The sequence below is a fragment of the Dothidotthia symphoricarpi genome (genome assembly GCF_010015815.1).
Source record: "Dothidotthia symphoricarpi CBS 119687 unplaced genomic scaffold P153scaffold_7, whole genome shotgun sequence".
NCBI lineage: Eukaryota > Fungi > Ascomycota > Dothideomycetes > Pleosporales > Dothidotthiaceae > Dothidotthia > Dothidotthia symphoricarpi.
Window position 1 is genome coordinate 697,010 of NW_022985014.1, and position 26,230 is coordinate 723,239.

The 26,230-nt window shown below is 53.7% G+C and overlaps 11 protein-coding genes across 11 annotated transcripts in view; 7 read left to right on the top strand and 4 right to left on the bottom strand.

Moving 5' to 3' along the window:
* P153DRAFT_355741 (WH1-domain-containing protein) overlaps window positions 1–832 on the top strand; it is a gene marked incomplete at both ends in the record, with an annotated part of 3,598 nt that extends 2,766 nt beyond the window's left edge. Inside the window, 2 exons of the mRNA XM_033666592.1 lie at window positions 390–476; window positions 663–832. Coding sequence (XP_033525326.1) covers window positions 390–476; window positions 663–832 — 257 coding nt within the window. The remainder of the gene's footprint in view (window positions 1–389; window positions 477–662) is intronic.
* Window positions 833–1,380: 548 nt separating this feature from the next.
* On the top strand, window positions 1,381–2,770 carry P153DRAFT_384156 (uncharacterized protein; the record flags this gene model as incomplete). Its single annotated transcript, XM_033670315.1, has 3 exons — window positions 1,381–1,699; window positions 1,761–2,212; window positions 2,708–2,770. 3 exons carry the CDS (start codon window positions 1,381–1,383, stop codon window positions 2,768–2,770), a joined length of 834 nt encoding a protein of 277 aa, XP_033525327.1.
* Window positions 2,771–2,847: 77 nt separating this feature from the next.
* On the top strand, window positions 2,848–4,739 carry P153DRAFT_336999 (2-methylcitrate dehydratase-like protein). Its single transcript, XM_033665729.1, has 4 exons — window positions 2,848–3,185; window positions 3,240–4,017; window positions 4,070–4,254; window positions 4,307–4,739. The coding sequence occupies exons 1-4, from the start codon at window positions 2,925–2,927 to the stop codon at window positions 4,721–4,723; spliced, it is 1,641 nt and encodes a 546-aa protein (XP_033525328.1). The 5' UTR covers window positions 2,848–2,924; the 3' UTR covers window positions 4,724–4,739.
* A 692-nt stretch (window positions 4,740–5,431) lies between these two features.
* On the top strand, window positions 5,432–8,006 carry P153DRAFT_430222 (uncharacterized protein; the record flags this gene model as incomplete). Its single annotated transcript, XM_033672826.1, has 5 exons — window positions 5,432–5,613; window positions 5,690–6,305; window positions 6,393–6,629; window positions 6,694–7,819; window positions 7,888–8,006. The coding sequence occupies 5 exons, from the start codon at window positions 5,432–5,434 to the stop codon at window positions 8,004–8,006; spliced, it is 2,280 nt and encodes a 759-aa protein (XP_033525329.1).
* A 634-nt stretch (window positions 8,007–8,640) lies between these two features.
* Window positions 8,641–10,075, bottom strand: P153DRAFT_384158 (uncharacterized protein; the record flags this gene model as incomplete). Its single annotated transcript, XM_033670316.1, has 5 exons — window positions 8,641–9,215; window positions 9,269–9,406; window positions 9,457–9,477; window positions 9,525–9,801; window positions 9,878–10,075. 5 exons carry the CDS (start codon window positions 10,073–10,075, stop codon window positions 8,641–8,643), a joined length of 1,209 nt encoding a protein of 402 aa, XP_033525330.1.
* Window positions 10,076–11,772: 1,697 nt separating this feature from the next.
* P153DRAFT_384159 (Di-copper centre-containing protein) lies at window positions 11,773–13,109 on the top strand (the record flags this gene model as incomplete). The annotated part of the gene is made up of 4 exons (XM_033670317.1): window positions 11,773–11,948; window positions 11,998–12,160; window positions 12,213–12,493; window positions 12,575–13,109. 4 exons carry the CDS (start codon window positions 11,773–11,775, stop codon window positions 13,107–13,109), a joined length of 1,155 nt encoding a protein of 384 aa, XP_033525331.1.
* Window positions 13,110–15,634: 2,525 nt separating this feature from the next.
* Window positions 15,635–16,447, bottom strand: P153DRAFT_374769 (uncharacterized protein; the record flags this gene model as incomplete). Its single annotated transcript, XM_033669536.1, has 3 exons — window positions 15,635–15,803; window positions 15,858–16,327; window positions 16,382–16,447. 3 exons carry the CDS (start codon window positions 16,445–16,447, stop codon window positions 15,635–15,637), a joined length of 705 nt encoding a protein of 234 aa, XP_033525332.1.
* An 849-nt stretch (window positions 16,448–17,296) lies between these two features.
* Window positions 17,297–19,770, bottom strand: P153DRAFT_365572 (anthranilate synthase-like protein component I). The gene is made up of 10 exons (XM_033667845.1): window positions 19,658–19,770; window positions 19,439–19,587; window positions 19,129–19,208; window positions 18,287–19,080; window positions 18,137–18,226; window positions 17,970–18,063; window positions 17,779–17,924; window positions 17,674–17,733; window positions 17,562–17,622; window positions 17,297–17,491 (listed from the first exon to the last, which is right to left on the bottom strand). The coding sequence occupies exons 1-10, from the start codon at window positions 19,667–19,669 to the stop codon at window positions 17,403–17,405; spliced, it is 1,575 nt and encodes a 524-aa protein (XP_033525333.1). The 5' UTR covers window positions 19,670–19,770; the 3' UTR covers window positions 17,297–17,402.
* On the top strand, window positions 19,697–21,188 carry P153DRAFT_355749 (uncharacterized protein; the record flags this gene model as incomplete). The annotated part of the gene is made up of 2 exons (XM_033666593.1): window positions 19,697–19,835; window positions 19,906–21,188. 2 exons carry the CDS (start codon window positions 19,697–19,699, stop codon window positions 21,186–21,188), a joined length of 1,422 nt encoding a protein of 473 aa, XP_033525334.1.
* A 588-nt stretch (window positions 21,189–21,776) lies between these two features.
* On the bottom strand, window positions 21,777–25,377 carry P153DRAFT_287104 (leucyl-tRNA synthetase; the record flags this gene model as incomplete). The annotated part of the gene is made up of 3 exons (XM_033663508.1): window positions 21,777–22,176; window positions 22,232–24,912; window positions 24,964–25,377. The coding sequence occupies 3 exons, from the start codon at window positions 25,375–25,377 to the stop codon at window positions 21,777–21,779; spliced, it is 3,495 nt and encodes a 1,164-aa protein (XP_033525335.1).
* A 266-nt stretch (window positions 25,378–25,643) lies between these two features.
* On the top strand, window positions 25,644–26,117 carry P153DRAFT_287328 (uncharacterized protein; the record flags this gene model as incomplete). Its single annotated transcript, XM_033663525.1, has 1 exon — window positions 25,644–26,117. One exon carries the CDS (start codon window positions 25,644–25,646, stop codon window positions 26,115–26,117), a length of 474 nt encoding a protein of 157 aa, XP_033525336.1.
* Window positions 26,118–26,230: the final 113 nt, after the last annotated feature.

Genomic DNA, 26,230 nt, shown 5'->3' on the forward strand with positions numbered 1-26,230 from the left:
ATTACAGCAAATACATTCTATGTAGCTGTTTATATGCTTTAGACCGTATTATATCAACCTGTACATTATTCGCGAAGCTTAAATTCTGTGATTTACTGTTAAAGTAGAGATGCTGTTGCACGTGATTGGGAAAATCGTCGCGACACCCGGTGGTACAGTATTCGTTGTGCAGACTGTATTCTTCATCATGCACTAGCGTCATCTCCAAGTTACCCCAATCGCACTTCTGGAGCGACACACCAACACTCTGCCTGACGCGAACAGCCGAAAGGCCGTCCTATCACGTCGCTTTGGAGTACTCAAGCTCGTTTCGGCGCTTTGAGATGCGGGCCTTCTCTCGCTACTCACCGAACTCATCTACGAGATGTGCGAATACTGCTATCCTACAGTACGAAACAGCATTCCCTCGCCCAGGCGATGGATTCACGCAAGTACTGCGGCATACCAGAACACCAGATGCAACATGAGAGTCCGGGGTATGTCTTCGTCGGTCTCCGAAAGTGTTGATAAGACAAGAAGTCAATGAAAAAGCGCAGCAACCGAGCGAGAAGGGCCGAAGGATTCCATGCCGCTGGGTTACTGACCCACACCAAAAGGCGAGGATTGACTTTATCGCATTTCCAGCTCATTGCCAACAACGGCATGCTGCATGCATGCATAAGCTGGGAACAAGGGTGAGATTAGACGCGGGCACCCATCCTCGACACAGAGGACGGATAACAGCGCAGGTGTTGGAGTGAGGCACACAACTGTGCCTCTAGGAGCACAGGATTCGTTCCTACCGGGTAATGTGGTATCGTCTCGTCCTGTTTATCCCGCATGTCTTCTCTGATCGCACTCAAGACGTTCCAGCTGTAGGTAGGTGTTGATCGCACTTGTTCATCAGCGCCCACGTCCGTCGTGATACCAGTTTATCCTTGGCACCAGACGCTGCACAACCAACCGCCACATGAATGAAATCATCGTCCTTGAACTGGACACACGCGCATGCTACTCAAAACACAATCACTACGTCATTCAACCCACAGCACTGGAATCGGTCGATCCCACAGGAATACAACCTTCTTCCCTTACCTACCCCTGCTACAAGATTGGACACACAAACGTACGAGTGTCACCACCAGAATGTCGCCACGGGATCCAGTGGGCCGACGAAACTGCCCTTTTCATGACGGGATCAGCGGGTGGCTCCGAAACCTTGTGCAAACTGCAGAGCATCCATGTCGTCCTTCAGAAAACGCACATGCGCATATATTAGGCTGCAGAATGAAGAGACCTTTCCGATTAGGCTGTGCTGCGCCGCTTTGATGCATTTGCCGCGGGAAATGAAGTACTCTGCTCGCTTCGACGTGATCAGATGGTTGACTTGACGCTGTGAAGATGTTTTACTTGTGCTGCTTTTCGTATGGGCAGATTGTTGCTTTGTTTACGGCGGGGTTTTGTGTTGGTTATGCGGGGATGGTGGTTGTGCGAAGGCGAGGGGGAGATGAGGATGAGAAGAGAAATGGGAGAAGAGTGAGCGAAGACGACGAAGGTGCAGTAGAAGAGCATTACGAAGCATCTCCGCTCGACGGTATCAACGCATTACCAACCGAGCTGTGGAGTCTCATCGTCGAACATGCAGTCGTGCAACACCTCGCCTCGTCACGCCATCCAAACGCGCAGTTCCAAACCCTCCTGAAACGAAGATTCGTGTGCCGTAAGCCCATCTTCTCTTCCTCCAAAACAGGGGATAGAGTATAAACTGACCAACCGAGCAGGCGTCTTCGACAAGGAGATATGCCACGCACTGGACCGAAACCTCACACTCCCCCAGCTCCCCTACCGCTCGTTCCTCCGCAGCACAATCCCCATCCAGAACCCAAGGCAAGACCTGACATGGCGCAACGCCCTCCTCGCATCCGCCCTCTTCAACTCCTCGTTGCTACCTAGAAGCACAACCCAGACCCTAATGACATCCCGCATCAAGAACTGCGTCGCAATCGCCGGCTGCCTGTCCCGCTCCGCCTCGCCTTCCCCAGCACGCAACACCGACCTTACGAGACGCTTCTGCGCGGCTGCATCTTCGTCACGACACTGCTGGAGCTACATCTTTGCGCCGAGCGTGTACGATGACGAGCTGGTTGAGTGGGGCCACGGGGCGAGTTTGAAGCTCGCGGATGTGTATCTCGAGGTGGCGCTGCTGGTTGCGGTTGGGTATGGGATTGGGGAGGTGAAGGATGGGGTGGTGGAGTGTGGGAGGAGGGGTGTGTTGGGTGGGTATAGACAGGATGAGAGGATCAGGTGGGGGAGGGGATGGTTGGGGAGTTCGAAGAGGGGGTATGATTGCCCGTCGAGGGGTGTTTGTGGGACGTGTGTTGGGTTGTTTTGAGTGGTATTGTCTACTTACTTCGTACACAAAAGCTGTTTGTTATCGAAGTAAACTCGAACTCAACTACTCTGTGGTTATCGTGTACATGATAAAGTCGTGCACGTGGTGAAATAGCCTGCATGCTAGGCGGCTCAGTCGGCAACTTGAGTTCAGGGCCACCGAGATTGTTAGCGTCCGCGGTTTGGCGGGGTAACTCCGAGCCATCAGGACGAGCGGCATATGGGGAGTGCAACAACTGCAGACGTGAGACATGATGTAGAGGCAGTCTCTCACGTACGAGCTCTCAACTGCAAGACCCTGCTGTGAGATGGGCATGGCAGACTGCATCGTGTGCAGGTCGAGACTCGGGGCGAGGGATCCGCAGACGCGTATATCGAGCGTACTCGCTTCCTCGGCTGAGGGCGGTTGAGGTGGTCCCGAATATTGCAGGCCGAGCGTCGTCGAAATCTTCCCTCACAAAAGGCTACAGGCCCTCAGAACACGCGCAGTACGACCGTCCCTTTCTGCCCGAGCTGCATTGACGTGGTCGGGAAACGGCAGCGCTAATACAAGCATGTCGGCCTTCAGTCGCACCCTGTGCAGCACAGCCTCTCGCTCCCTCCGCCAGCGGTCCAGCGTCCTCAGCAGAGCGGTGCGCCCCATTGCCCTGCGAAGCGCCCCCACGAGCCCCCTTGCGACACGGCGAGCCCCCTTCTCCGCCATGGCCTCCCTCAAGAGCGGCGCGCCCATTGTGCCCAGCACGCGCGAGTACGACCCCGAGATCAAGGACATTGCGAGCTACATCCACAACACGGCCATTGACTCGGAGCTGGCGGTACGGCTGCTGCCCTTCTCCATTGCGGCCATGGCTAACGTTGCGCTTGTCTAGTACGACACGGCCCGCTGGGTCTTTGTCGACACGCTCGGCTGCGGGCTCGAGGGCCTGCAGTTCAAGCAGTGCAGGAACATCCTCGGCCCCGTCGTCGAGGGCACCACGGTCCCCAATGGCACAAAGGTGCCCGGCACAGACTACCAGCTCGACCCCGTCAACGGCGCCTTCAACATCGGCGCCATGATCCGCTGGCTCGACTTCAACGACTGCTGGCTGGCCGCTGAGTGGGGCCACCCCTCGGACAACCTGGGCGCCATCCTCGCCGTCGCCGACTGGATCACCCGCACCAACAAGGCCGGCGGCAACCTGGGCAACGGCAAGATCTTCAAGGTCCGCGACATCCTCGAGGCCATGATCCGCGCCCACGAGATCCAGGGCTGCATGGCGCTTGAGAACTCGTTCAACAAGGTCGGCCTGGACCACGTCATTCTGGTCAAGCTTGCCTCGACCGCCGTTGTCTCCAAGATGATGGGCCTTGACGAGGCGCAGACCCGTGCTGCCATCTCGCAGGCCTTTGTCGATGGCCAGTCCATGCGCACCTACAGGCATACGCCCAACACCATGTCGCGCAAGTCGTGGGCTGCCGGTGATGCTTGCCAGACTGCTGTCAACCTCGTCCTCAAGGTGCTCAAGGGCGAGCAGGGTCTGCCCACCGTGCTGTCTGCGCCCACCTGGGGCTTCTACGATGTCAACTTTGGCGGCAAGCCCTTCACCTTCCAGCGGGGCTACGGCAGCTACGTCATGGAGAACGTGCTCTTCAAGGTCTCTTACCCTGGTGAGTCTTGAAATTGATGTATCTTGTGAGATTTGTATTAATGTCAACACAGCCGAGTTCCACTCTCAGACCGCCGTCGAAGCTGCCCAGCGCCTGAACAAGAAGCTCAAGGCCATGGGCAAGAGTGCCGAGGATATCCAGGGCGTCGTCAACCGAACGCACGAGGCCTGCATCCGCATCATCGACAAACAGTTCAAGCCCATGGACAACTTTGCTGACCGTGACCACTGCGTTCAGGTAAGATTCACTCCTAGCACGCACATCACATGCAACTGACAATACACCCCAGTACATGGTTTCCACCATGTTCGTGTTCAACCGTCTCGAGGCCACCGACTACCCCGATGACAGCGAGGCCGCTCAATCAGCCCTCGTCGAGTCCCTCCGCCAGCGTATCAGCTGTGTCGAGGACCCACAATTCACAAAGGACTACCACGACCCCGAGAAGCGCACCATCTCCAACGCCCTGACCGTGACCCTCAAAGACGGCACCGTTCTAGAAGAGGAGGTCGTCGAGGCTCCTCTCGGCCACCGATTGCGACGCGAGGAGGCGAAGCCTGAGATCCTTAAGAAGTTCAAGAGGCATCTCGGCCCGCACTTCCCGGCCGACCGCGTTGACAAGCTTGTCTCTTTGGCTGAGGATGCCAAGACGCTTGATAACATGGACATTGATGAATATGTTGACTTGTATGTCGTTAAGAAATAGATGATTAAAAATGTAGATGGTGTGTTAGGTAGATTAAGATATTGGTTTTGATGTCAACGAGGCTGACTTTGACAATCTCGCGTGTTCGCTAATACTTCCAGATTCGGCTGCGAGGTTTGGGCTGTGATGCTCGACGATATTTTTTCTCTTCTTTCGATTGCAACAACGTGAGAAAGGGTTCTTGCTCTTTGGTCGACATGCATTGTTATCGTGAGATATTTGCTGAATTGAGGTGAACAGTACCGTACTACAACGCTGCAATCACCCCCAAGTCACTGCATTGACTTCTCTCCAACCTACTCCACTACCTTGACGGTACCACGTGATTTTACACTGTTGATGGAGGCATACAACCACCCAGGCGGGAGGCGTCCTCGCCGGCGCTAAGGGGCCGGGACGCCCAATATCCGGATATTGACGACTTACCATCGTCTTCAGCGTGAGGACTGACACGAAAAACTCCTGCTTGATGTATATCATGTCTCTATCTGGTGAGGCAGCAACGCTATCAATTTGATTGCAGAGATCGAGCATCTACCCACACCATCTGTCCACTGTTGGGACTGGCTGGTGCTCGCATGGCTTCCACGATGCTGCGTCTGTGGGTCGGCAATAAGGACAGCGTGGTGCAATATCCTTCGAAATGAAGTTTGAGTAGGTGTAGACCGGTTGTGGGAAGAGTTGAGATGTCGGATGACATGGTGATGCATGAGGTTGGTTGTCCCTGATAAGTACTGCTCTCTTTCGACGATCGTCAAGTCTGGCCGGCGTCGATTATCAATCTCCCCTGTCTTTCTGCGCTCGTTGCTACTTAGGTGTATATCCTGGACCATACTCTTTCACGGGATGCCGCCAGGTCTGCGATTGTACGCTCCAACGGGTTGGCCGGGGTAAGTCGTTGTAATCAACACTTCACTACAACCCTCTCCGTCGTCACACTCGAAACCCACTAACCCTCCATCGCAGATCCACACCACCAGACAACCTCCCCCTCGAAAACCTCCCCATCACAAGCCCCTACTGCGTCACCCCAGCCTGCAAAGCCTTCCGCGACGGCTACGCAGCCGACGAGCTCAAAACACCCCTCCTAGGCCTCCTAGACTACAGCTACTGGACCGTAGCCTTCTACACCGTCTGGCTCCTCCTCTTCACATCCATCCACATCTCCCACCTCCTGCACGACCCGCACCCCCTGCCCCGCAAGCCCCGCCCCTCCACCACCGACCGCCTCACCGCCCGCCTACGCTTCTACACCTACCGCCGCCCAACCAACCATCTCTCACGGGCCCTAGGCCTCCAACAAACCAGCTACGGCACCCTTGCTCTCTTCGCCTTGGGTATGCTGTTCATCCTCATCCTACCATGGCCTGCGCACCGCCTTCTCCGCGTGAGATTCCGCTTCGGCTCCCCCCCGCTCAGCGTCCGCTGCGCTATGATGATCTCCGCGCTCACGCCGCTCACGGTCGCGCTGGCGGGGAAAGTTAACGTCGTTACGGCGTGCACGGGGATCGGGTACGAGAGGTTGAATGTTTGGCATAGGGGGGTTGCGTGGGCGGTTTTTGGGCTGGGGACTGCTCATACGGTGAGTTGGAAACCTGGACTTTTGTCATTGAGTATGGAAATGGATGTAGGGGACGGAATGCTGACATATGGGGTGTTGTGCTTTTAGGTTCCACACCTTATTGCTCCTGTGAGGGACGGCGGATGGAGTATGCTGGATAAATTGTATGCGAATCGGGCGCGGGAACTTAGTGGCACGGCGCTGTATGGCGTTGTGTTTGGACTGACTGTTGCGTCTTTGCCGGGGGTGAGGAGGCGCTTTTATGAGGCGTTTAAGTACTGCCATGTCTTTCTGGGGGTGGCGTATGTTTCTGTGTTCTTCTGGCATGCGCATGGGAATCTGTGTGTAAGTGTTTTAATTACCACGATGAGGTCAACGTCATATGCAAGTGCTAATTTTCACATCGCAGCCGGGGTATATCTACGCCACGCTCGCCATCCTCGTCGTATCCAACTTGATACGCCTTTTCCAGCGACATCGTAATCTCAGATCGTTTGCCACGCTCGCCGGTTTTCCAACTACGGTGAAGCATCTCCCCGGCCTCACTACGCGGGTTGCTATCCAAGTGCCCAGGTCGTTTACTTGGAAACCAGGCCAGCACGTGTTTCTCCGCATACCGCGTCTGGCCCTGCTTCAGAACCATCCGTTTTCCATTGCTAATATTCCTATATCTGAGGGATGTGGAGATGGTGCGGTGCAGGAGATGGTGTTTCTCGTCCGGAGACGAGGGGGCTTCACGAAGAAGTTAGGCGATGAACATGAGAGCGGGGAAGGGAATCTAGACTCGCCTCCTTGCAGTGGTGACTCGGGCGTATCGACGAGCTCGGCGTCTGATTTGGAGAAACCATGCCTCTCGATCGAAGACAAGTCCAACACCATCACAATGGAAGAGCTCGAATCCACCCCCAACCTCACCACCCCTACACCCCATCTCATCACAAACAACCCCCCTCCTACTCCCCTACGCACCATCATCGACGGATCCCACGGCACACACCACCGCCCCTACCACACCATCTACGACACCATCCTCTGCATCGCAGGCGGAACAGGCATAACAGCCTGCCTCCCGCACATCCTCGACCTCGCACGCCGCGCCCCAACATGCAGAACACGCACCCTCCACCTCATCTGGCTCGTCCGCGACGTCGCGTGGCTGTCCTGGATCGAGCGCGACCTCAGTGCTGCTATGCGCGATGTGCGGGGAAGCGCGTGCACGCTCGCGGTCGATGTGTATGTTACGCGGACTGCTGAGCGTCTTTGCGCAAGCCCGCTGGTGGTGGAGGCTGGACCGATCTCGCCGCTTAGTCCGATGGGCGAGGTGGTGTTTGGACGGGTTGGCGATGGGCGGGGACTGTCACTTCCTCTGCCTGAGCGGCCGCGGCCGGTACTCCGACGACACGGCGGCGAAGCGGATGTTTTTGCGTCTGCGGGTCGAGAGGAGAAGGATGGCGGTGTTAAGGTGCATTACTGTCGCCCTGTTGTGAGGCATGTGGTTGAGCGGTGTGTTGGCGGCGAGCGCGCTGTGGTTATAGGTGAGTATTTCCCCCCTTATTTCAGTGGAGAGTGAAGAGTGAATATATGGACTGACTGATCACGATAGCTTGTGGGCCTCCGTCGCTGTCAGCGGAAGTCGCGAATACAGTTGCAGCGCTGCAGAAGCGTGTTTTGAGCGGCGCGATGAGCGAGCTGGGGTTGGAGGTTGAGGTGTTTGGGTGGTGAGGTGATGTTTTGGACTATTGGTGTCCTGTCTATATATCTACTTACCTACCTTACTCGTGTGTTTAATGTTTGCGGTCCAAAGGTCGGGTTCGCGTCGAGGCGAGGCGAGGCGAAGTGGGGTAGGGTGTGAGAAGGATGGGTTTCGTACGCGTTGTATGGGGGAATGGAGAGCAATGATTAGCGTTGTATGTGCGATGAACTACTCTCACGTTGTGGTGATATGCATATGCTGGGTGGAAAACGGGTTGTCAGTAGTGGTGTACGATTGAATGGCAACATAGTCACAGACTCATGCAGTGATGAAACCTGGCCATCGTTGCCGGAAGGAACAAGATTTGCCACTGCCAAACGTTGCACATTCCAATACACTGGAAACGACATCACTTCGTGAACACGCGTCCTGTGATCGAGATCAGGAAGGGTAGATGGATGAAAAGGGGTTCTTGCTGTTCCTTCTGTATTTCTTTTCGTTGTGTCCCTACTATCCAACTCCCAGTTGAATGTCGAGTAGTTCTGGTCTCCAGCCAGATTTGACCTAGCTTGGGGAGCGTTCGTCTGTGTAGAGCATGTAAATATATTTCAACAAGCTCCTATTCTTCCCGCATACCTCCTCGAGACAAACTACCGACCTTTCTCAATCAACCCGCACCTGTCTGGTCACGACGATGCCATTGGACCTATCTTCAATATCGTGCAATGGGAGAATGCTGTCGTCGCTATTTTTCGCCTGCTCATTGCCCCACACATCCCTATGTGCCTTGTCAGGAGGAAGGTTTGAAGATATCCTAACCTCAGTTCTTCCTTTATAATTCTTCAGCGGTATGCTCCTGTGGGACTCGTCGTCTTGTTTATGATAGCCTTGCGCGTTCGGTTCGTGGAAGCCTGAACCATCGGTTGGCGCACTTTTGATGCCTCGCGCGGCGTCTAGGAATCTGCCGAAGAGAGGTCTCAAGGTTGGTAAGGAGGACGCAATAATTCCGAGGTTGAATTCTGCTAACATCCATATCATAAATGTGTCGTGGACGTAGCGATCAGGGCTGGAGAGGAAGTTCAGCTGTTTTACGGATTTGATGATGCCGGCGACTGCGGCGAGGAGTCCGAGGGATAGCACAAAGATGAGGGAGACGCGCGTACGGAGGTTGATCTGTAACTGCCAGATAAGGGGGACGGGCAGGAGGGCCAGAATGAAGTCGGTGGCGATGTTGATGACTGGAAGAGGGTGAGCATTACTCTCAGTCAAGTGTATCGGAAAATCTGCTTACCCGTGTTGAACAAGCCGATCTGGGTGAAGGTCTGTGGGGTAAAGCATTGTGCAGTTCCGGTCCCTAGGGGTGGTGGACGGAGTCTTGTGTCCCAGGCAGCCTTGACTGGTACACATTGAAATATCTGGATGCAAATTGCTAGTAAGCAATTAATCTGATCTAGAGACTAGACATGAATACAGGCTGACCATGTTGGGGTTTGCGACATACTGCTCAAACATTAGCACAAATTCTCATGACGATTCGTGGTACGTACCCAAGGTTCCAGTACATGCGACGACGAAGAGGACCAGGAAAACAATCAAACCACGTAAAAACCAAGTGTATGCCTTCCTCGTTACCAGACGTAACAGAAAGAAGCAGATAGATATTTTGACCATGGTCAGACCGATTCCAACAGTAATTTGATGCACTTGACGAAGTCTCAAAAAGCTTCGGTGTGAGGCTTTGTCCATCTGAATGACAGCTATGTGTTTTCCAAGACCAAAGTTAACTTGTAGGGCGTATGCCACAAAGGTCGTGGTCGACATGATCTAGACACGTAGATAAGTCGTATGTTATTACAAGTCAGGCGATCAACAGCCAGTGAGCGTCTGATGTCTGACTTACCATGGCAATCAGCATGAACCAGTCATCCTTCCCAAACGCCTTGAGCATTGCGAGTCGCACGTACATACGTAAGAGTACAATTGCGGCAGAAAATGCAAAGATTGTGCCAGACTGTGACATAAGAGTTGGAGCGTTGGTAAAGGCAATGTCTTCCGGTGTAAGATTCGTCACATCCGTCGTGACAGTAGTAGCAGCCATATTGCCAGGTATCAAAGACAAGCCACATACATCGGAAACAGCAGTGTACTTACTGCAGGCAAAATGCTCCAGGCAGGTTGTCTATATAATCTCCTGGAGAAAGTGCGGTAGCTATTATTTGTGTTATGACATGGCCCTGTGCTGTATCCAGGTTTGAGCGAATCCTCCTAACAGCAAAGTTTGGGAACCACCGGTCTTCATCCTATCTCAGTCTGATGGTGACTGCGATGAGAGGCGTAGGTTTCCACTCTCACATCGATATTGGTACTGTTCATCTCTCCCCGGAATTCTGGAATACTTCGCCCTTACGGTACAGAGTAACTACAGCGACAGTACCCATTTTATCTCGCGTACAAACGTCGTTTCAACGAATCGACTGACATTTTGCTCTGACCGGGTACCTACCTCTCTTCCGCGCGCCTCCACACCGTGGTTCCCCAGCAGCGCAAGATAATTAAAATCATGAGAGCCAAGAAAACCCCCTTGGTCAAAGGATCTGCCGAGAGCCAGGTATAGGATTCGTTGTAGTTGTGATTGGAGAATGAGGGTGACACAGCCGGGAAGCGGCAATCGTGTCAAGAACGCACAGATCACCGATGAACTTACTCCATCCTGAACTTCGCCACCAACATACATTGTCGTCCGAACGATGATATTGTACTACCCAACAAGGATACGTGGTTTGATTTTCAGCGACCCGTTTTTGTGAATGGTCATGCAACCTCAATCTGCAGAACCCATCCTCGGGTTCACAAACATACGACTTTGAAATTCGCTCTTTTTGACTTGTTTGCCTGGTTCATGAGTACTTGTTCATTGCGGTTGAACTCTAATCAGCTTACTTCAGCTCCAGACCACCGATATACTGGACCATATGGTACTGCTATCGCGAGCGCGCCTTATCACGTGGAGACGTGCATCTACCTACTTTCGAGGCCCTTAATCTAAGACCAGGACCAGGTATATTTGAACGTCCTCCAGAAAGATGCATAACTATTTGTAAGGGTATCCAGCTCTCGATTTGATCCTTCTGCATCTTTGTGGCACAACGACCCATACGGGGGATCGAGGGAAAATATTACCGCACCACTTACAACCTCTCATTCCTTGATTTTAGTAAAAAATCCAGGTCTACGTCTGACGGGTCATTCCGAATTCGCATCTGAAGTCCGATAGCATAGATACGAGCTCGTCTCGAGGATTTGATCCTTGTACCTCAACCGGGTTTTGGTCCACAGTTTCAGCGCAAAATAGGACGAGGGGTTCTTGATACAAGATTTTCTAGGTCTGCCGGGGGCAACGCTGCTGTCTGTATGTCCAGCATTTTCTACATACATCGTCGCAAACTGTGTCTGCCTGGGTACGGCCAAAACGTTTGGATATCGTACTTCCATGCCAACTTTCGTCTTGACAGGCGTACAGCGGTGTGTCTCTGGCGAGAGAACATGCGAGCATACGGTCAGAGACCAACGCATACTGACTCGTCACATCACTCCATCTTGTGGGCCCATCCTATTGACACCCACTTGGCTACTATCGCCACAATCGCTACGAGGCTAGCCATTGAAGTATAAGACCCTGTTCTCTTCGACGTTATAACACAGCAAGGCGGCCCATCTTCTTTGCATACAGCAAGAACTGTTAGATATATCGATTGATCTGTCTTCTCCCCGGTGTCACCATCCTCCTGTCTCGAGATGCGTTTGTCAAGTATACTCACGGCCGCTCTGGCTGGCGGTAGTGCCGCGACTTTTACGGAACATGACAGATTGGCCGCGCAGGGCATGATCAATTTAGGGCTCTACACAGCTCAGAATGGTTATCCAAGCCCAAAAACATGCTCGCCGAAGAACTTGTCTGTACGACGGGAATGGTACGAAGTCTACCCATATCACTACATCTCTCCCGCTCACCATGTTTAGGTCGCTCTTACTGAGATCCGAGAAGTTGAATTATATCGACGCCATCAAGTGCCTGCACAGCAAGCCAGCGAAGACTCCATCCGCGATTGCTTCAGGAGCAAAAAACCGATATGACGATTTCGTGGTAACACACATTATTCAGACCTACGAGGTTCATGGAACGGTATGTACTACAGAGCATATTAATGGGAATGGTCCTGATTGACCGTTTGTAGGCAAACTTCCTCGCGTGGCACCGCTATTTCGTATGGTCTTATGAGCAAGCGCTACGCGATGAGTGTGGTTACAAGGGCTACCAGCCTTACTGGAACTGGGCATGGTGGGCTAAGGATCCAACAAAATCGCCACTGCTTGACGGAAGCGACACGAGTATCTCTGGAAATGGCGCATATGTTGCTGGAAGGAACTTTTCCTGCGTGCCTGATCAGGCTCGTTGCTTCATACACCTTGAACCTGGTTCGGGCGGTGGCTGCGTTGAGAATGGGCCACTGAAAGAGTAAGTGATAAACTCCCTGGCCCATGATCTTCCCGTCTCAAGGTCGTTTCATATCCATAAGATAGATACTAACACCCTCAGTTGGACTGTTCACCTGGGGCCTTTGAAAACCTTCATGCAGGGTCTTCCCCCGAATCCCCAAGCCGACGGGTTAGGCTACAATCCGCGCTGCCTTGCCCGAGACCTCAACAAACAGGCCGCACATGCGGCTCGTGATGAGGAGATCGTCTCCCTCATCAAAGGTAGCAACAATGTCCTGGATTTCCAGAACACAATGCAGGGGGATTTTGCTGGTGGGCTCCTTGGTGTTCACAGCGGAGGGCACTACACTGTTGGCGGAGACGCCGGAACCGATTTGTTCAACTCGCCATCTGACCCAGCCTTCTTCTTCCACCATGCCATGGTCGATCGAGTGTGGTGGATTTGGCAGAATCAGGATATCAAGAACAGGCAAAACGCCCTTGAAGGCACCATCACCTTTTTGAACAGGCCGCCAAGCCGCAACGGTACCCTCGAGGACAATTTGGGTTTTGGGGACTTTATGGAGTTCCCAAACATCACCAATGCCGACGCTATGAGCACACTTGCTGGACCCTTCTGCTATGTTTACGCCTAGATAGTTGAATAAGTTCAGGAATATTCAAGGGTCTTCACCGATAGATTCTTACGTGCACCAATGTAATTATTCAGATTAGAAACGATCTCATCAAACGCTGATCGTATCATGTTTTCCACTTCTTCAAGATTTTGTGCAACTTAGCAACGACTGTTGTTTGTGTCAATGTAGGTTGATGAAGATAATTTTCCTATCTTCTGTCAAGGTTTTCGTTGCTCCAACATAGATACAATCACTTTTGGTTTCAAAATCTGTCACAGGTCATACAAAATGATAGATACGTCGAAGTTTGAGGCATATATCGTGGCAAGTACCAATCAGTGCAGCCAAACTTCGATTCGGTGGGGCGATACCTGATACTGAAGCTAATATGCGTAAGAACAACCTTTCTAACCTACTAAGGACATATACCGCACACCCTGTACCGCTTTCTAAATTGGGAAGGGTTGGTATATAATGCGAACTGACAGTTGAGATTCCAAAGTATGGTGCAAGGCGGAGTGATTAGATGTTAGAAAAACATTACCAAGGCCCTAATGTACGCCGAACTACACTTCAAGCATGTGTTAGGTCTATCAGATAGTTTTCATGACCCGAAGTTGGAGAAACTAAACTTCAATCAACGGCTGCCTGGGTTTTTTTAATACGGGTGCAAGCATTAGTACATTGAGTAGATAGCCGCTAGGAGATAACCACTCGGCTTTGATTCTCTATTTCTATTACTGTTACTTCGTACTCTCACTCATAGTCACTTTGTGTAAAAGGCTTGGATTTTAGCTCTGATACTGACTTGGGAATTCAAGCCGATTATTCTATATGAGCTTGAATACGCTGAGGATTTACTAAAATAATGTCCATCTCTATCTTGAAAGACTTTCAACAAACAATGACTTAATCCCACCGTGATATGTGAGGCTCTCATCTCAAGTTGTAAGCCGCCAGATTGCTCGAGAGTGCAGGTCCTGGGACGTCTTCACAAGCACTCGCATCCAACTTTACAGCCGGACGCGCTCTATCATCAAACCCCATCGTCAGCCGTATGTGACATCAGTGGTTTTCTCCAGAGAGAAGTTCCACTACAGCAAATTTCCCCCGGATCCCTCGATCGACATATCAACGGCTGTGCGTGATATCAGACAAGCAACCCATCTACGCTCAAGGCGCTATACATAATCCCTCAACTCAGCATGAGCAGCCTATCCACAGCATCCAGCCGTTGCATGTATGATATGCAGTAGTGAAGTTGGACTCGAAGCGCGCGGTGCAGAAGCGAGTGGGTAGCTATACAAGGCCATAATCAGAAACTGAACCGCGCAACCTCAAACAAACACGCAAGTGAGGAGAAAATAAATTCCCTAGCGCGCATTATTAGCCGATGCCTTGGATTTGCTACCTACAAACACGCTCAAAGAGGAGGAGGAAAAGACACAATAGACGAAACCCGTCTACCCTCTCTATCTCTCTGCAAAGCTACTTTTGAAAAACCCCCACAACACAACACAAGACAGACAACGCGCAAACACCCTCAGATCAAATCCCTAAACCCCGAAACCAGAAAATAAGACGTGTGGCACACCCTCACCAGCAAACCATCGAGTAAAAATCACGCAACCCCATGATGTAAGACATAACCCCCCTAATCTTACACAAACCATGTCGCATATCCTTCCCAAAACACACAAGCCCCAGTTGCACAAAATACACAAACAAACACGCACACCCCGGCAGCTCATCACTACAAGTGTAATCTTACATCATGGAATGGAAAGAATAGTGGAGTCCAAAGGATTGCGATCAGCATTGTTCCATGTCGGTCTGCAGCTGACCCGTCGTCAGCAAACATGTGGGGAATAATGGGGGATGTGAGGGAGGGAGGGAAGGGAGAGCTGAGACGTGCATGACTAGGGGGTGGGGCTATGTATAGTTAAACTCGACTTCATCTTTTCGGAAAGGTTATTTTCTATGCATCATCCCCTTTCATTTAAGACCATGGCGAAGTCGAAATGCAATTATTAGCGCCGACGCTGCTGTTCCATCTTGACGCCGTGGGCGTCTTTGGTGCATCGGTGTATAACCTGGTCTCGCACCGTATCATCGAAATCGACGCGCGGCCTCAATGGCATTGCAAGTCGAATTTACCGCAAGATAGAGGACCAAGAATGATGATCACAAAAGAGCAGAGTTGAGATTATGATTGGATTGAATTATCATCGAGGTGGTATTATCTATCTACTGGCATCGTCCTTATGCCCCATCCGTTCCCGAAATCTTATTGTCGGGGTATCAAAACGCTAGGGCGCGTGAATTAAAAAAAAGCATTTGGATCATCATCGTTATGCCGCGTGTTCGTAAGAAAAAAACAAAAAACAGACAGCCACAGATCAGCACATGACATGTGCAAGCAATCCTTCACTGCCAACTCACGCACCAGGTATCCAAGTTCCCTCGCTATCGCATCTCCACCGGGTGACCGGCCATTTTACACATTACTCCATGAAGCGAGGACTTGGGTGAAGACCTGTTGCTTAGATGAGGAGCCATGCGGCGAAACCGGCACCGGCGAGGACGGGGAGACCAGTCATCTTGGGGGCGAAACCAGCGGAGGAAGTCGCAGAGGCAGCAGCGGAAGCAGCAGATGAGGCGGCAGAGGCGACACGGCTGGTGGCAGAGGCAGCAGCACCACTGGCAGAGGCGCTAGTATGATGTTAGTGTGAGCCTGACTGAGAATACTGAATGATTAGAACTTACGCGACGGAGGACATGGCAGATGCAGCAGACGACTCAGCAGACGCAGCAACAGACGAGGCAGACTCAACCACAGACGAAAGCGCACCGCTGAGGGAGGCCAGCTGGGAGCTGATGGATGCGGCAACACTTGAGGCCTCGCTGGCGGCGCTGGAGACAATGCTGGAGGCATCGGCACCGACGCTCGAGACGACGCTGGAAGCATCGGCACCTGCGCTGGCAGTGGCGCTGGCAAGAGCCGATGTCAGGATGACAAGGCCAGTGGGGGTGACGGAGGCGGAAACAGCGACGTTGGCGCACTGGCTGGCAGCGTAGGCAACGGCAGCGGAAGCCTCAGCACCAGAGCAGGCTTCCTGGGCGCAGTCACGGACACCGTAGGCCCAGTTGGCAGTACCGCACTGGCAGGAGGTGTCTCCGGAAGCACAGCCGAACTCGGAAGTAGCGATGCTGTCCATGTTGTTGACACAGGTTTGCTAGAAGGAGTCAGTATTGCTGACATGATGAAGTGAGTGGAGGGTGGTGCTTACAGCGCAGGAGCTCAGCTGACCGACAGCGACACCGGCAAAGGTAGCGAGGATGGCGAAGGACTTCATGTTTGCGGTTGGTGTTGTTGGGGGAGGTAGCAAGATGCTGAAGTAGAAGCTGGGAATAGGATATGAAGGGAGGAGAGTGAGGAAAGCCGATGTTGTTGTGGTTGAGGATAGGAGTGAGGAGAGAAAAGCAAGTGGGCGAGCGCGGCTTTTATCGTGAGGTGTCAACAGTCGAGATTGCCGTGGCTGGTCGCAGGTGAAGGCAGAGCCTGCCAAGTTTGGGCCGTGGCCGGGAGGTTCCACAAACGCATTAGGGAGGCTGGTGACGGCTGCGGGCGTCAATACTTGGCAGGGATGCGGCGCGGAGCCCAGGCACGCTGGCTCGAATTCAAGGAACGGGAGGTGCAACGTGCACCGTCGTTGGCCAATGGTTTTGCACGGTGAGCCACGCTAGTCTTAGCGACTGTGAATCCGTTGTCGCCAGAGTGAATCTGTCGTAGCGAGTGCTCCGTGCCTGGTGGTGTTTTTCAAGGTTTTTGCTATGATGTCGTTGAGGGTCCGTACTGCTGCATGTTTTGGCCAACACATCTGCACGCCGCCCGAGTTGTCATCGCAACGCACACCGCGAGCCGTTCCCCTCTTTGTTACCCCAACGCGCCAACTGCCGACTTGCCCTTTGTTCACACCGTCGCAGACCAACCCCCCGTGCTGTGGCACAGCTTCACGAGCACAACACTGGGACGGGTCACGACGTCCAAATTATCGAATCTTGTTTGAACCAACCGTTGCTATCATGTCTACCTAGCGGCAATTTCTCCGTCTATGGAGCGCACGGTGGCTGGTCCTCATTTTGATTGCCCGACCTTTGTGCCGTTCGTTAGCCCTTGAGCATGGACCGATCGATGCTCCAGACCCTTTCGATTCCACCACTCACCAGCCTCGCGTGGCGCAGTCCACCAGCCCCGCGAGGGATTGCGCGGCTTTGCCACTTCCTCCATCCTGTCCAGTAGTCGTGCTGTTATGGTTTGTTGTCGTCGTCGGCCTCGCCGCCTGTCTGCTCGGCCAGATGCTTCTCTTCGGCTGAGGTGATGCAGTGTGTGTTCGCGGCTAATCATACGAGCGGTCAACATCATACTCCTGAGTCGTGGATGATCTCCAAAGAAGGAAATGAGCTCACCTAGTTTGTTGATCGTTTCTATCCATTCGTCGTACGGGTCCGAGTCGAATACGATACCACCCTGCGCCAATTGGTTAGCGAAATTCGAAAAGCAAGATATCGCTACACTCACCCCAGCCTGGAGATAGGCGATTCCATCTTTGACAAGCATGGTCCGGAGCGCAATGCACGTCTGCGTAGATCAGCAACGAAAATCACAGCACATCACAACACTCACATCCATGGCGCCTTCCACCTCCTTGTCACCATCCACGCTGCCATATCCAAAGTAGCCTACCGCGCCAGCATACACACCGCGTTTCTCCCTCTCCAGCTCAGCAATGAGTTCCATTGCGCGCACTTTCGGTGCACCGCTCACCGTTCCTGTTACTTTCAGCGACAATCCACAGTCGGCCGTGCACTACCTACCGGCGGGAAATATGGATCGAAAAGCATCGAATCGCGTTTTGCCAGGTCGCAACACCCCTGACACTTCCGAGACCAGGTGTTGCACGTGCGAGAACTGAATCAAGTTAGCATGCAAATTGCGTCCGATGTGAGGTGATCTGATCGGAGCTATGACGAGGTCTTTTTACCTTTTGCACAACCATGAGTTTGTCTACCCGTGTAGTGAGTGGGTCGCAAACACGATTTACGTCATTCCGCGCAAGGTCCACCAACATGACCTAGAGTGGAGTGTAAGCTTCACTACTTGACGTAGGTCTGTCTGCACAGGGCATACGCACGTGCTCCGCCCGATCTTTGAGCGAGTTTGAAAGCTCGTCAGCCAGGGCTGCATCTTCCTGTAATGTCTTGCCTCTCTTGACAGTACCTGCGATGGGATGTGTGATGATTCTGCCTTGATCCTCTTTGACCAGCAGCTCTGGGCTTGCACCGACAATCTGGAAGTCTTTGCAATCGACATAGAAGAGGTACGGCGACGGATTGACGTTGCGGAGGTTTCGATAGATGTTGAACGGGTGCAGTGAGGTAGGGCGAGCAAAGCGTTGTGACGGCACTGCTTGGATGATGTCGCCCACGCTGATGTGCTCCTTGAGCTTCTTCACGTGGTTTTCGTAACCCTCCTGGCCAATATTCGACGTGTACTCGTTCCCTAGTTGGACGGGCCCCTGTTCTGGCATGGGGATGTCTTTATCTTTTAAGACTGTCATATATGTTTTCAGTGTAGCCTTGGCCTCGTTGTATGCCTGCTCCAGGTCGTCGAGACTTTCTGGCACCTTGAGGTATGTGATGACTTTGACCACCTGGGCGAAATGGTCCAATGCCACAATCGTGTCGAAGAGCATGAAGAGGCTTTCTGGCACACCGAGGATGTCCTTCACGTCATCACGTCGTGTCTTGGGCTCGAAGTACTTGACACAGTCGTAGCCCACGTATCCAACTGCGCCGCCGGTCATGGGAGGTAGCTGTATCGACGGCACGGTCGCGACTCTGCTCTTGGCGAGCTCCTTCTCGAGGAGAGGGAGGGGGTCGGTCGCTTCGCCATGGCCGGGGCCGGTCTTGATGACCTTGCGAGGGTCTACCAACCGTCAGTTGGCGCACATAAATTTGACCTGGCGTGCCTGACCTGCTCCAACAAAGCTATATCGCCCAATCGTCTCTGTCGTGGCAGCGCTCTCGAAGAGGAACGACAGGTTTGACTTTGACCTGTTCCAGCCTGTCAGCATCCGCCTCACCCCACATTGCGCTCGTAGTGGCGGAAGCCGTATCCCAACCATTCCTGGTGTCCCTTTCTATATTTATACATGTCTCCGTTCTTGTGCCCTTCTACACGTCTACACGTTTACACGTCTCCACTTTCATGTGTCCATACACGCCCCCCACACACTCTGCAGCTCTCCCCGCGCTGTTCGTGTCCCAAGCCTGGAATGACTCACTTTGCAGAAATCTTGAGGTATATGCTCGACGGGGTCAGGAACTCGGCGGAGATGGAGGAGAAGACGGGGACGAGGTTCGGCGGGTTGGGCGAGGCGGCTGCTGCAGCCAGAACCTCGCGTATCGTGTCGAGCGACGGCTGGATGCCGAGCTATTGCACGTCATGCGCTCAGCCTGGGGTCGCTCAATTGGCCTCGGGATGGGGCGGCGCAGGGACTTACATGTGACGGCATTTGTGTGCGTTTTCGAGCGTGGCAGCGATGCAGGGCCTGGGCGTGTGTGCGTGGAGGGCTTGTATGGCGACAGAGCGACAGACACAGTGGCACGTCCTGGCTGGTGGCCGTCAGCAGTTTATTCGGTCGCGCGCGTGGCCAATCGGACGCCGCAGCCTTCCGCCATGTGAGTTTTGGCGGGGACGTCCAACTGGCGGGCTGGGAGACCCACTTGCTGGGCGCTAGACACATCACAGACAGCCAGCGCAGTGGCAGCTCGCACGGCTATCTTTTACCGACTTTTCCCTCTGTCGCACCCACCTGCTCCTTCCCATCCCGTCGCGCATCACCAGGGCAGCTCCCCACCCCGCGACCGCGACCAGCAGCCACGCACACACACAGTATGGACGCCGCCATGGACACCCGCTATGCGCGCCCGTGGACGCCGCCCTCGGAGATGGACCGCGACGACGCGCGCTCCGACTACTTCTCCGACCCCTTCCGCCCCTCGAGCGTGTCGTCGCGCGTCAGCCTGCGCAGCCGCCGCTACGACTCGTCGACCGAGTCGTCGCGCGCAAAGACGAGGGAACCCGCGCCCTTCACGCCCAAGCGCGCCTTCAGCGACCACGCGCCACGCTATCCCTTCACGCCCGACAGCTCGCAGGTCCTGCGCTCCCACAGCTCCACCCCCTACACGCCCACCTCGAACCCCTTCACGCCCGACAGCTCGCAGATCCTGCGCACCCGCTGCTCCACGCCGCTGTCGCCCATCCCGTGGCACGAGGACCATGACGACGCCGACCTGCCCTACGACGCCTCGCCCGTCCAGACCGCCCTGTCGGCCTGCATCTCGCAGTTCGAGCACCTGATCCAGACGCGCCGTCCCACGCACGACCAGATGGAGTACATTGTCGGCCAGTTCGAAGCCATGGCCAGCCACCTCTCCACCTCCGCCGCCGAGAGCCCGTGCCCGCGCCCCTTCCCAAAGCACACCCTGAGCGGTACCTTTGACAGCCCGGAGGCTGCGCGCTTGGACGATGCTGCACGCGTCGACAAAGAGTACGTGGCTAAAGTCGGGCGGTATGTGAAAGCCGTGGCTAAGTACATCAGGGATCTCCAGCAGCGCATGGAAGAGGTCAAGTCCCTCAACACGATCCAGCAGGAAGTCATCGAGGAGCTGCGTCACCAGATGAAGTTTGTCGAGCAGGGCGTCAAGAACGCAGTCGTCGTCGACGATGACCCACAGCACGAGGAAGACGCGCACACCATCCAAGGCGAAGATGAAGAGGAGCACGCCGACAAGCCCGCCGACCAAGAAGACCTTGCATACTGGAAAGACGCAGACAACGAAGTCGAGAAGAAGAAGGAGGAGCAGGAGGAGGAGAAGCCCACAATGCGCGAATTCAGCACCCAGACCTCGCCCCCCTCCACCCCTCCCACTCGCACTCGCAAAATCCTCGTCATGCGCCAGAAACCCAGCTTCTGGGCCTCATTCGGAGAGGCCCTCGACGCTTTTGGCGCCTCGCTCTTCGACCACTAGACACACACACACATACAACCTACCCACGACTCTTGGATATAGTGGGAGTGTACCGTCGTCACATTCATTTCTCCACCCCAATTTGGATTACCAGTACCCACTCGTCTACGAACGAGCTCGCGAGCAAAGACTGTGCATTTGTAATAGGAAGGCCGCCTTACCTGACGATTTGACGATCTCCATACTATCATGATGATGGTGGAATATTTTTGTTTTTTCCCCTTTGTTCTTGATTCTTCCTTGCTTCTCTTCGCTCCTATTTTGTTTTCGTTTCTGTGTTATCGTGTCGCTGAATTGAAATCGAATCGAATTGAATACAAATCGGGCACGCGTTGGATACCCATGAGCTTGGAGTTTTTTTTCGTCTTCTTCTTTGTTATGTGTTGGATTAGAGTGGAGTGGATTAGATTGGAATTGGCTTGACTGTTTTGGATGGATCGAATGGAAGTCTTCATACCCTGTGGTCGAAATCGAATACAATTTCTTCTTGTTTTGATATCTAGTCGTTCATCTATCAATCCATCCATTCATCCATCGATCAATCAATCATGAGACTTTTCATCATCATACATACACACCAAGAGCCCCCTACCGCACAGCCAAGCCCTCCACATTCTCAAACGCAAAGCTCGGCAACCCTGGCTCCGCACTCGCCGCGCTGGGCGGCAACTCCGTCTTCACAGCCCCCTTACTCCCGTCCTCACTAATCATAGTGCCCTCCTTTCCGCCCTCCGCAACAGATACAATCTCCACGTCAACGCACTTTTGCACCACGGCCTTCAGTCCCGGAATCATGGCCCGCAGCGTGGCGAGCTCGTCGAAGGCGAGTTCACGGTTGAGCACGACGTCCTGAGCCTCGCCGTTGTCGAGACGGCGCTTGAGGCCGTTGATAAAGGGCATGGCTTTCTTCGATTCTGATTTGTCGATTTGCTTGCTGAGCGCCTTGATGTCGAGGTTGGGGTATGAGGTGCAGATCATGTCGATGTACCTACATTTGTCAGTACTCTGCGCTGCCTGGAGTAAAAAAGGGGGGATTGGCTTACTTTGTTTGCCAGGCGGGCCACTCCTGCGCCACGAAGATAGTGATTTTCTTCTCCTTCTTCGGGTCGAAGTTTGCAGCCTTGCCCTTGGACATCCTCTTGATTGCCGCGCCTTCTGCAGATGTGATGTTCGATTGCGTCTGGCGGACAAACTCGCGCGCTGCTGTGAGTGACGCGTTGGGCTCTGGGATCTTCGGCCACTGCGCCTTTTGGATGGTCTCGGGCTTTCCGAGAACCTCGAGCCAGATGTATTCTGACCAATGCGGCGCAATGGGAGCCAGCATGAGCGCCTGCAGCTCGGTGAACTTCTTGACGAGATCCTCGTGCATACCGAGTCCGGCAGCCTTTGTGGCCTCACGGTAGAAGTCTCGCGCAGAGGTGAAGTCGTGGAAGCCTGACTTCAGAGCAGCCTTGTACATTGTTGCAGAGTAGTGCTGGTATGTCTCCGCAACCAGGCTGTTCATCTCGTTGTCAAACATGTCGTCGAACAGGAAACGCTCGCTTCCACTCTGGCGCTGGATGACATCTGCATTCCTGATCCGCTCGCTAGCCTTGGTCTCTGCGTACTTTGTCACATCTGAAATGATGACCTTGTCGCGAATCAACTCCTCGCACACCTTGCGGAGCTCGTATAGCTTCAAAATACTGGCGTTCGCGACAGTCTCTTCGAAGTTGGCATCGTTCATGTCGTCTCCTGCGTCGGCAAGGGCAATACGTGTGGCGTCCGCACCAAACTTCTCCACAGCGCCGTTGATTGTCAGGAAGTTACCAGTAGACTTGCTCATCTTCTCACCGTTGAGGAGGAGATGTCCGTTTACACGGAAACTACGTGGCCAGTTCTCTTTCGGGAACATGGCGGTATGAACGTAGAGGTTGAAAGTCAGATGGTTCTGGATGAGATCCTTGCCACTGGTTCGCATGTCGAGCGGGTACCAGTAGTCGAAGTGTCGCCTCATTGTCTCCAGAGCCTTCTGAGGAATATCTGATTGAGGCAGATCAGTACGATCGCGACGGCCTAGAGCGTAGTCCCAAACATCATCAGTCAACTGTCCGTGCTGAATTCCAAGAGGCCCAACCTCCTTTCCGAACAGATCCTTGTGCAACAAGTGTGCGAACGAGTAATACGCCTGATAGATGGTGGAATCCGACAGACTCTCCACCATGACGGACGGGTCCCATGGTACCTTCGTTCCGAGACCGTAAGAGCGGGCGCAAGCCCAGTTACCGAGCCAGTTTATGACCTGCAAGAACTGGTTCTTGGCCTCAGGGTAGTAAAGGTTAAGGTCACCTTCGATGTGAGCCCGGACTTGTTGAGCCCACTCATCATCTCCACCCTTGTCTGCGGTGCCGTAGTTCATATACCATTGGTCGAGCAGAGCTGCAACACAATCATCGCCACTGCGGCTCATGACTTTGCCGTCAGGCTCAGCATAAGCAAAAGCGTGACCAGCGTCGATCAACTGCTTTCGGACGAGAGTCTTGGCCTCCTCGACAGACTTTCCACTAAAGTCACCGTAGATTATCTTTCCCTTGTAGAAGCCCTCCTTGTACGCCTTCTCCTTTGCCTCCGCGAGCTTAGCCGAGTCCTTTGGCGACTGAATCTTGAGTTCTTCAACCAGTTTCTTCGCGGTGAGGTTGCCATAGGTGGGAGTATCGATGATAGGCAGAATGTTGTCGAATTTGACCCACTCTTTCTGGATACCGTAATATTCGGCTTTCTTATCCAGATCAAACGACGTAATATAGTCATCTGGCGAGTCGGAGGGGACGCAAGTGACGACTGCGGTACCCTTGGTGTCCTTTACTGTCTCCATGGGGAGGATGTAGACGTCTTTGTGGACGGAGAGAGGAGCGTTGACGATCGTACCGACGACATCTTTGCCTGCAAAGCTGGCGACCTGCGGGAACTCGCCCCAGTCAAACGATGTGCCAGGCTGGTAGCTCATATTGCGTGCCGCACGCTGGCTGCAGACGAAGTATTCTGATTCCGAGGACTTGAAGATGCCATACTCGATGGTCGGGCCCACAAAACATGAGGTCTGCCCATACATAGTCTCAGGACGCAGCGTAGCTGGGATGAAGTAGGCGTTCGCGCCTTCAGGGAGCTTCCCCTCCAGAATCTTCTTCGCCGAATCCGACCATTGCACAACCTTCATCTTCAGGGCAGTGTACTCTTGAACACCGACACCTTCACCAGACTGCCTGTCGTGGTCCATGCAAGCCTGACCATCTTTGGGGCTGTAGATGGTGTATCGCTTTGCGAAGATAATCTTCTTTAGGTCGAGGAGCTTGCGCATTTGCCATGCAACAAAAGAGTCGTAGTAAGGGTTGGCGTCAGTCGTGACAAACTGTCGTCGCCAGTCTATCCGAGCGCCGAAGTTGGTGAGATCCCGCTTTGCTAGTGGGGGGAAGTACTCGATCCAGTGGTATGGGTCAGCGAACTTGTGGATCTCCTCGACCGGAATGCCCTGCGCTAGCATAATCTGGAACTGGTACTTGGTCTTGACGGTCTTGGCAGCTGCCTTGCCCTTTGTCGCCTTGAACTTGGACATGTCGGTCTTTGTCTCAGCCTGAGTGGGCGCTGGTGGCTCTGACACAGTGCCGTCGATGACGTCCTCTACAGGGCATCGCTCAAACGTCTTGCCAAATTGCTCAACTTCTCGTACAAGCTTGTCTGCACATGCCTATATCGTTAGTAAGGCCGTTGTGTGTGCAGTGGTCTCAAAGTAGCTCACTTTGATGGGCATGCCCGTCACGTGGTACCCCAGAGGAAACAGGGCCCGCTTCCCGATCATCCTCTGAAACCCAGCAGTGAACTCGACTTTCGATGCGGTGAATCCATGGCCAGCGTGGAGAGTCCCGTTCATGTAGGGGTAGGCAAAGTTACCAAACCATTTTGGGTACTTCTCGTGCAACTGGTCGGGCGAGGTCTCGAAGGGCTCCTCCTCAAGCGATGGTGCGTCTGGGTGGAACACGCCCTGCGCTTCCCACTCTTTCTGATAGCGCTTTTCGGCCTCGATCAACGTATCTCGCTTGTCGGTGTTTTCGATCTTGAGCGTCTTGGACTGAGCTTCCTGGGGCTTGAGAAGATCAATGGTCGCAGCCACGGCGCTGTTTGGCACGTCTTTAGGGACTTGAGCCTCGGCCATGATTGCAAAATTTGGGAAAGGTCGAACAGAGAGCGAAAGAAAAAAAGTTGAAGTGTCGTGTCGGCGGGCTTGATGGAGATGGGGTCAAAGCGTTTCCAGTCATACCTTTTGCAGTCGTCCAGCCAAAGTGCGCCCGCCAAGCTGGTCCGTGCCCATAACTTTGCGGGAGCTGTGCATGAACGTCAGTCGCGAATTCTTGACGGTTTGACTGTCTGTCGAAGCTTCAATTCCCCGGCCAGCCCGCCTCCCTTGCCGCAGCCAGCACAATGCTGCGTTTCATCAACCGCCTCCTCGGCCGGCACGAGAACACGCTCCCGCCCTTCGACTTTGTGCGCAACCGCTACCGCGTCAAGAGGAAATGGCCGCCGAACCTCCGCGAGCTGACGGAGAAGCAACAGTTCCGCTTCGAGCGCAAGTTCAAGCGGCGCATAAAAGCCAAGTCGATCCGCCCAACGTGGAACAAGTGGACCAAGATCGTGCAATGGAGTCTCATATCCTTCATCGTCGTCTACGGCACCCTCTTCCACGACTTTGCCAAGGACCCCATGAACCCACGGCCTGGGGAGCAGCCGTTCAAAGGCTTGAGAGAGAAGATGTGGACCTTCTTCGGCAAGTTCTACACGCACAGCGAGGCGACGATGAAGGGGGACGAGCGGGGGTCTCGGAGGCTGGAGCCGATGCCTGGTGATCTGGTGGGTGTGGGTGATGAGGGGACTCGGAACCATAGGGGGAGGGAGTGATGGGGCGGGGAGAGTTCTGGGTCATGACATGTCAGCATGATGCACTCGAAAAAAACTGGCACAAGAGATAGAAATGGCATCCTATTGAACATACCTGGCCCCGTTCCAAGTAC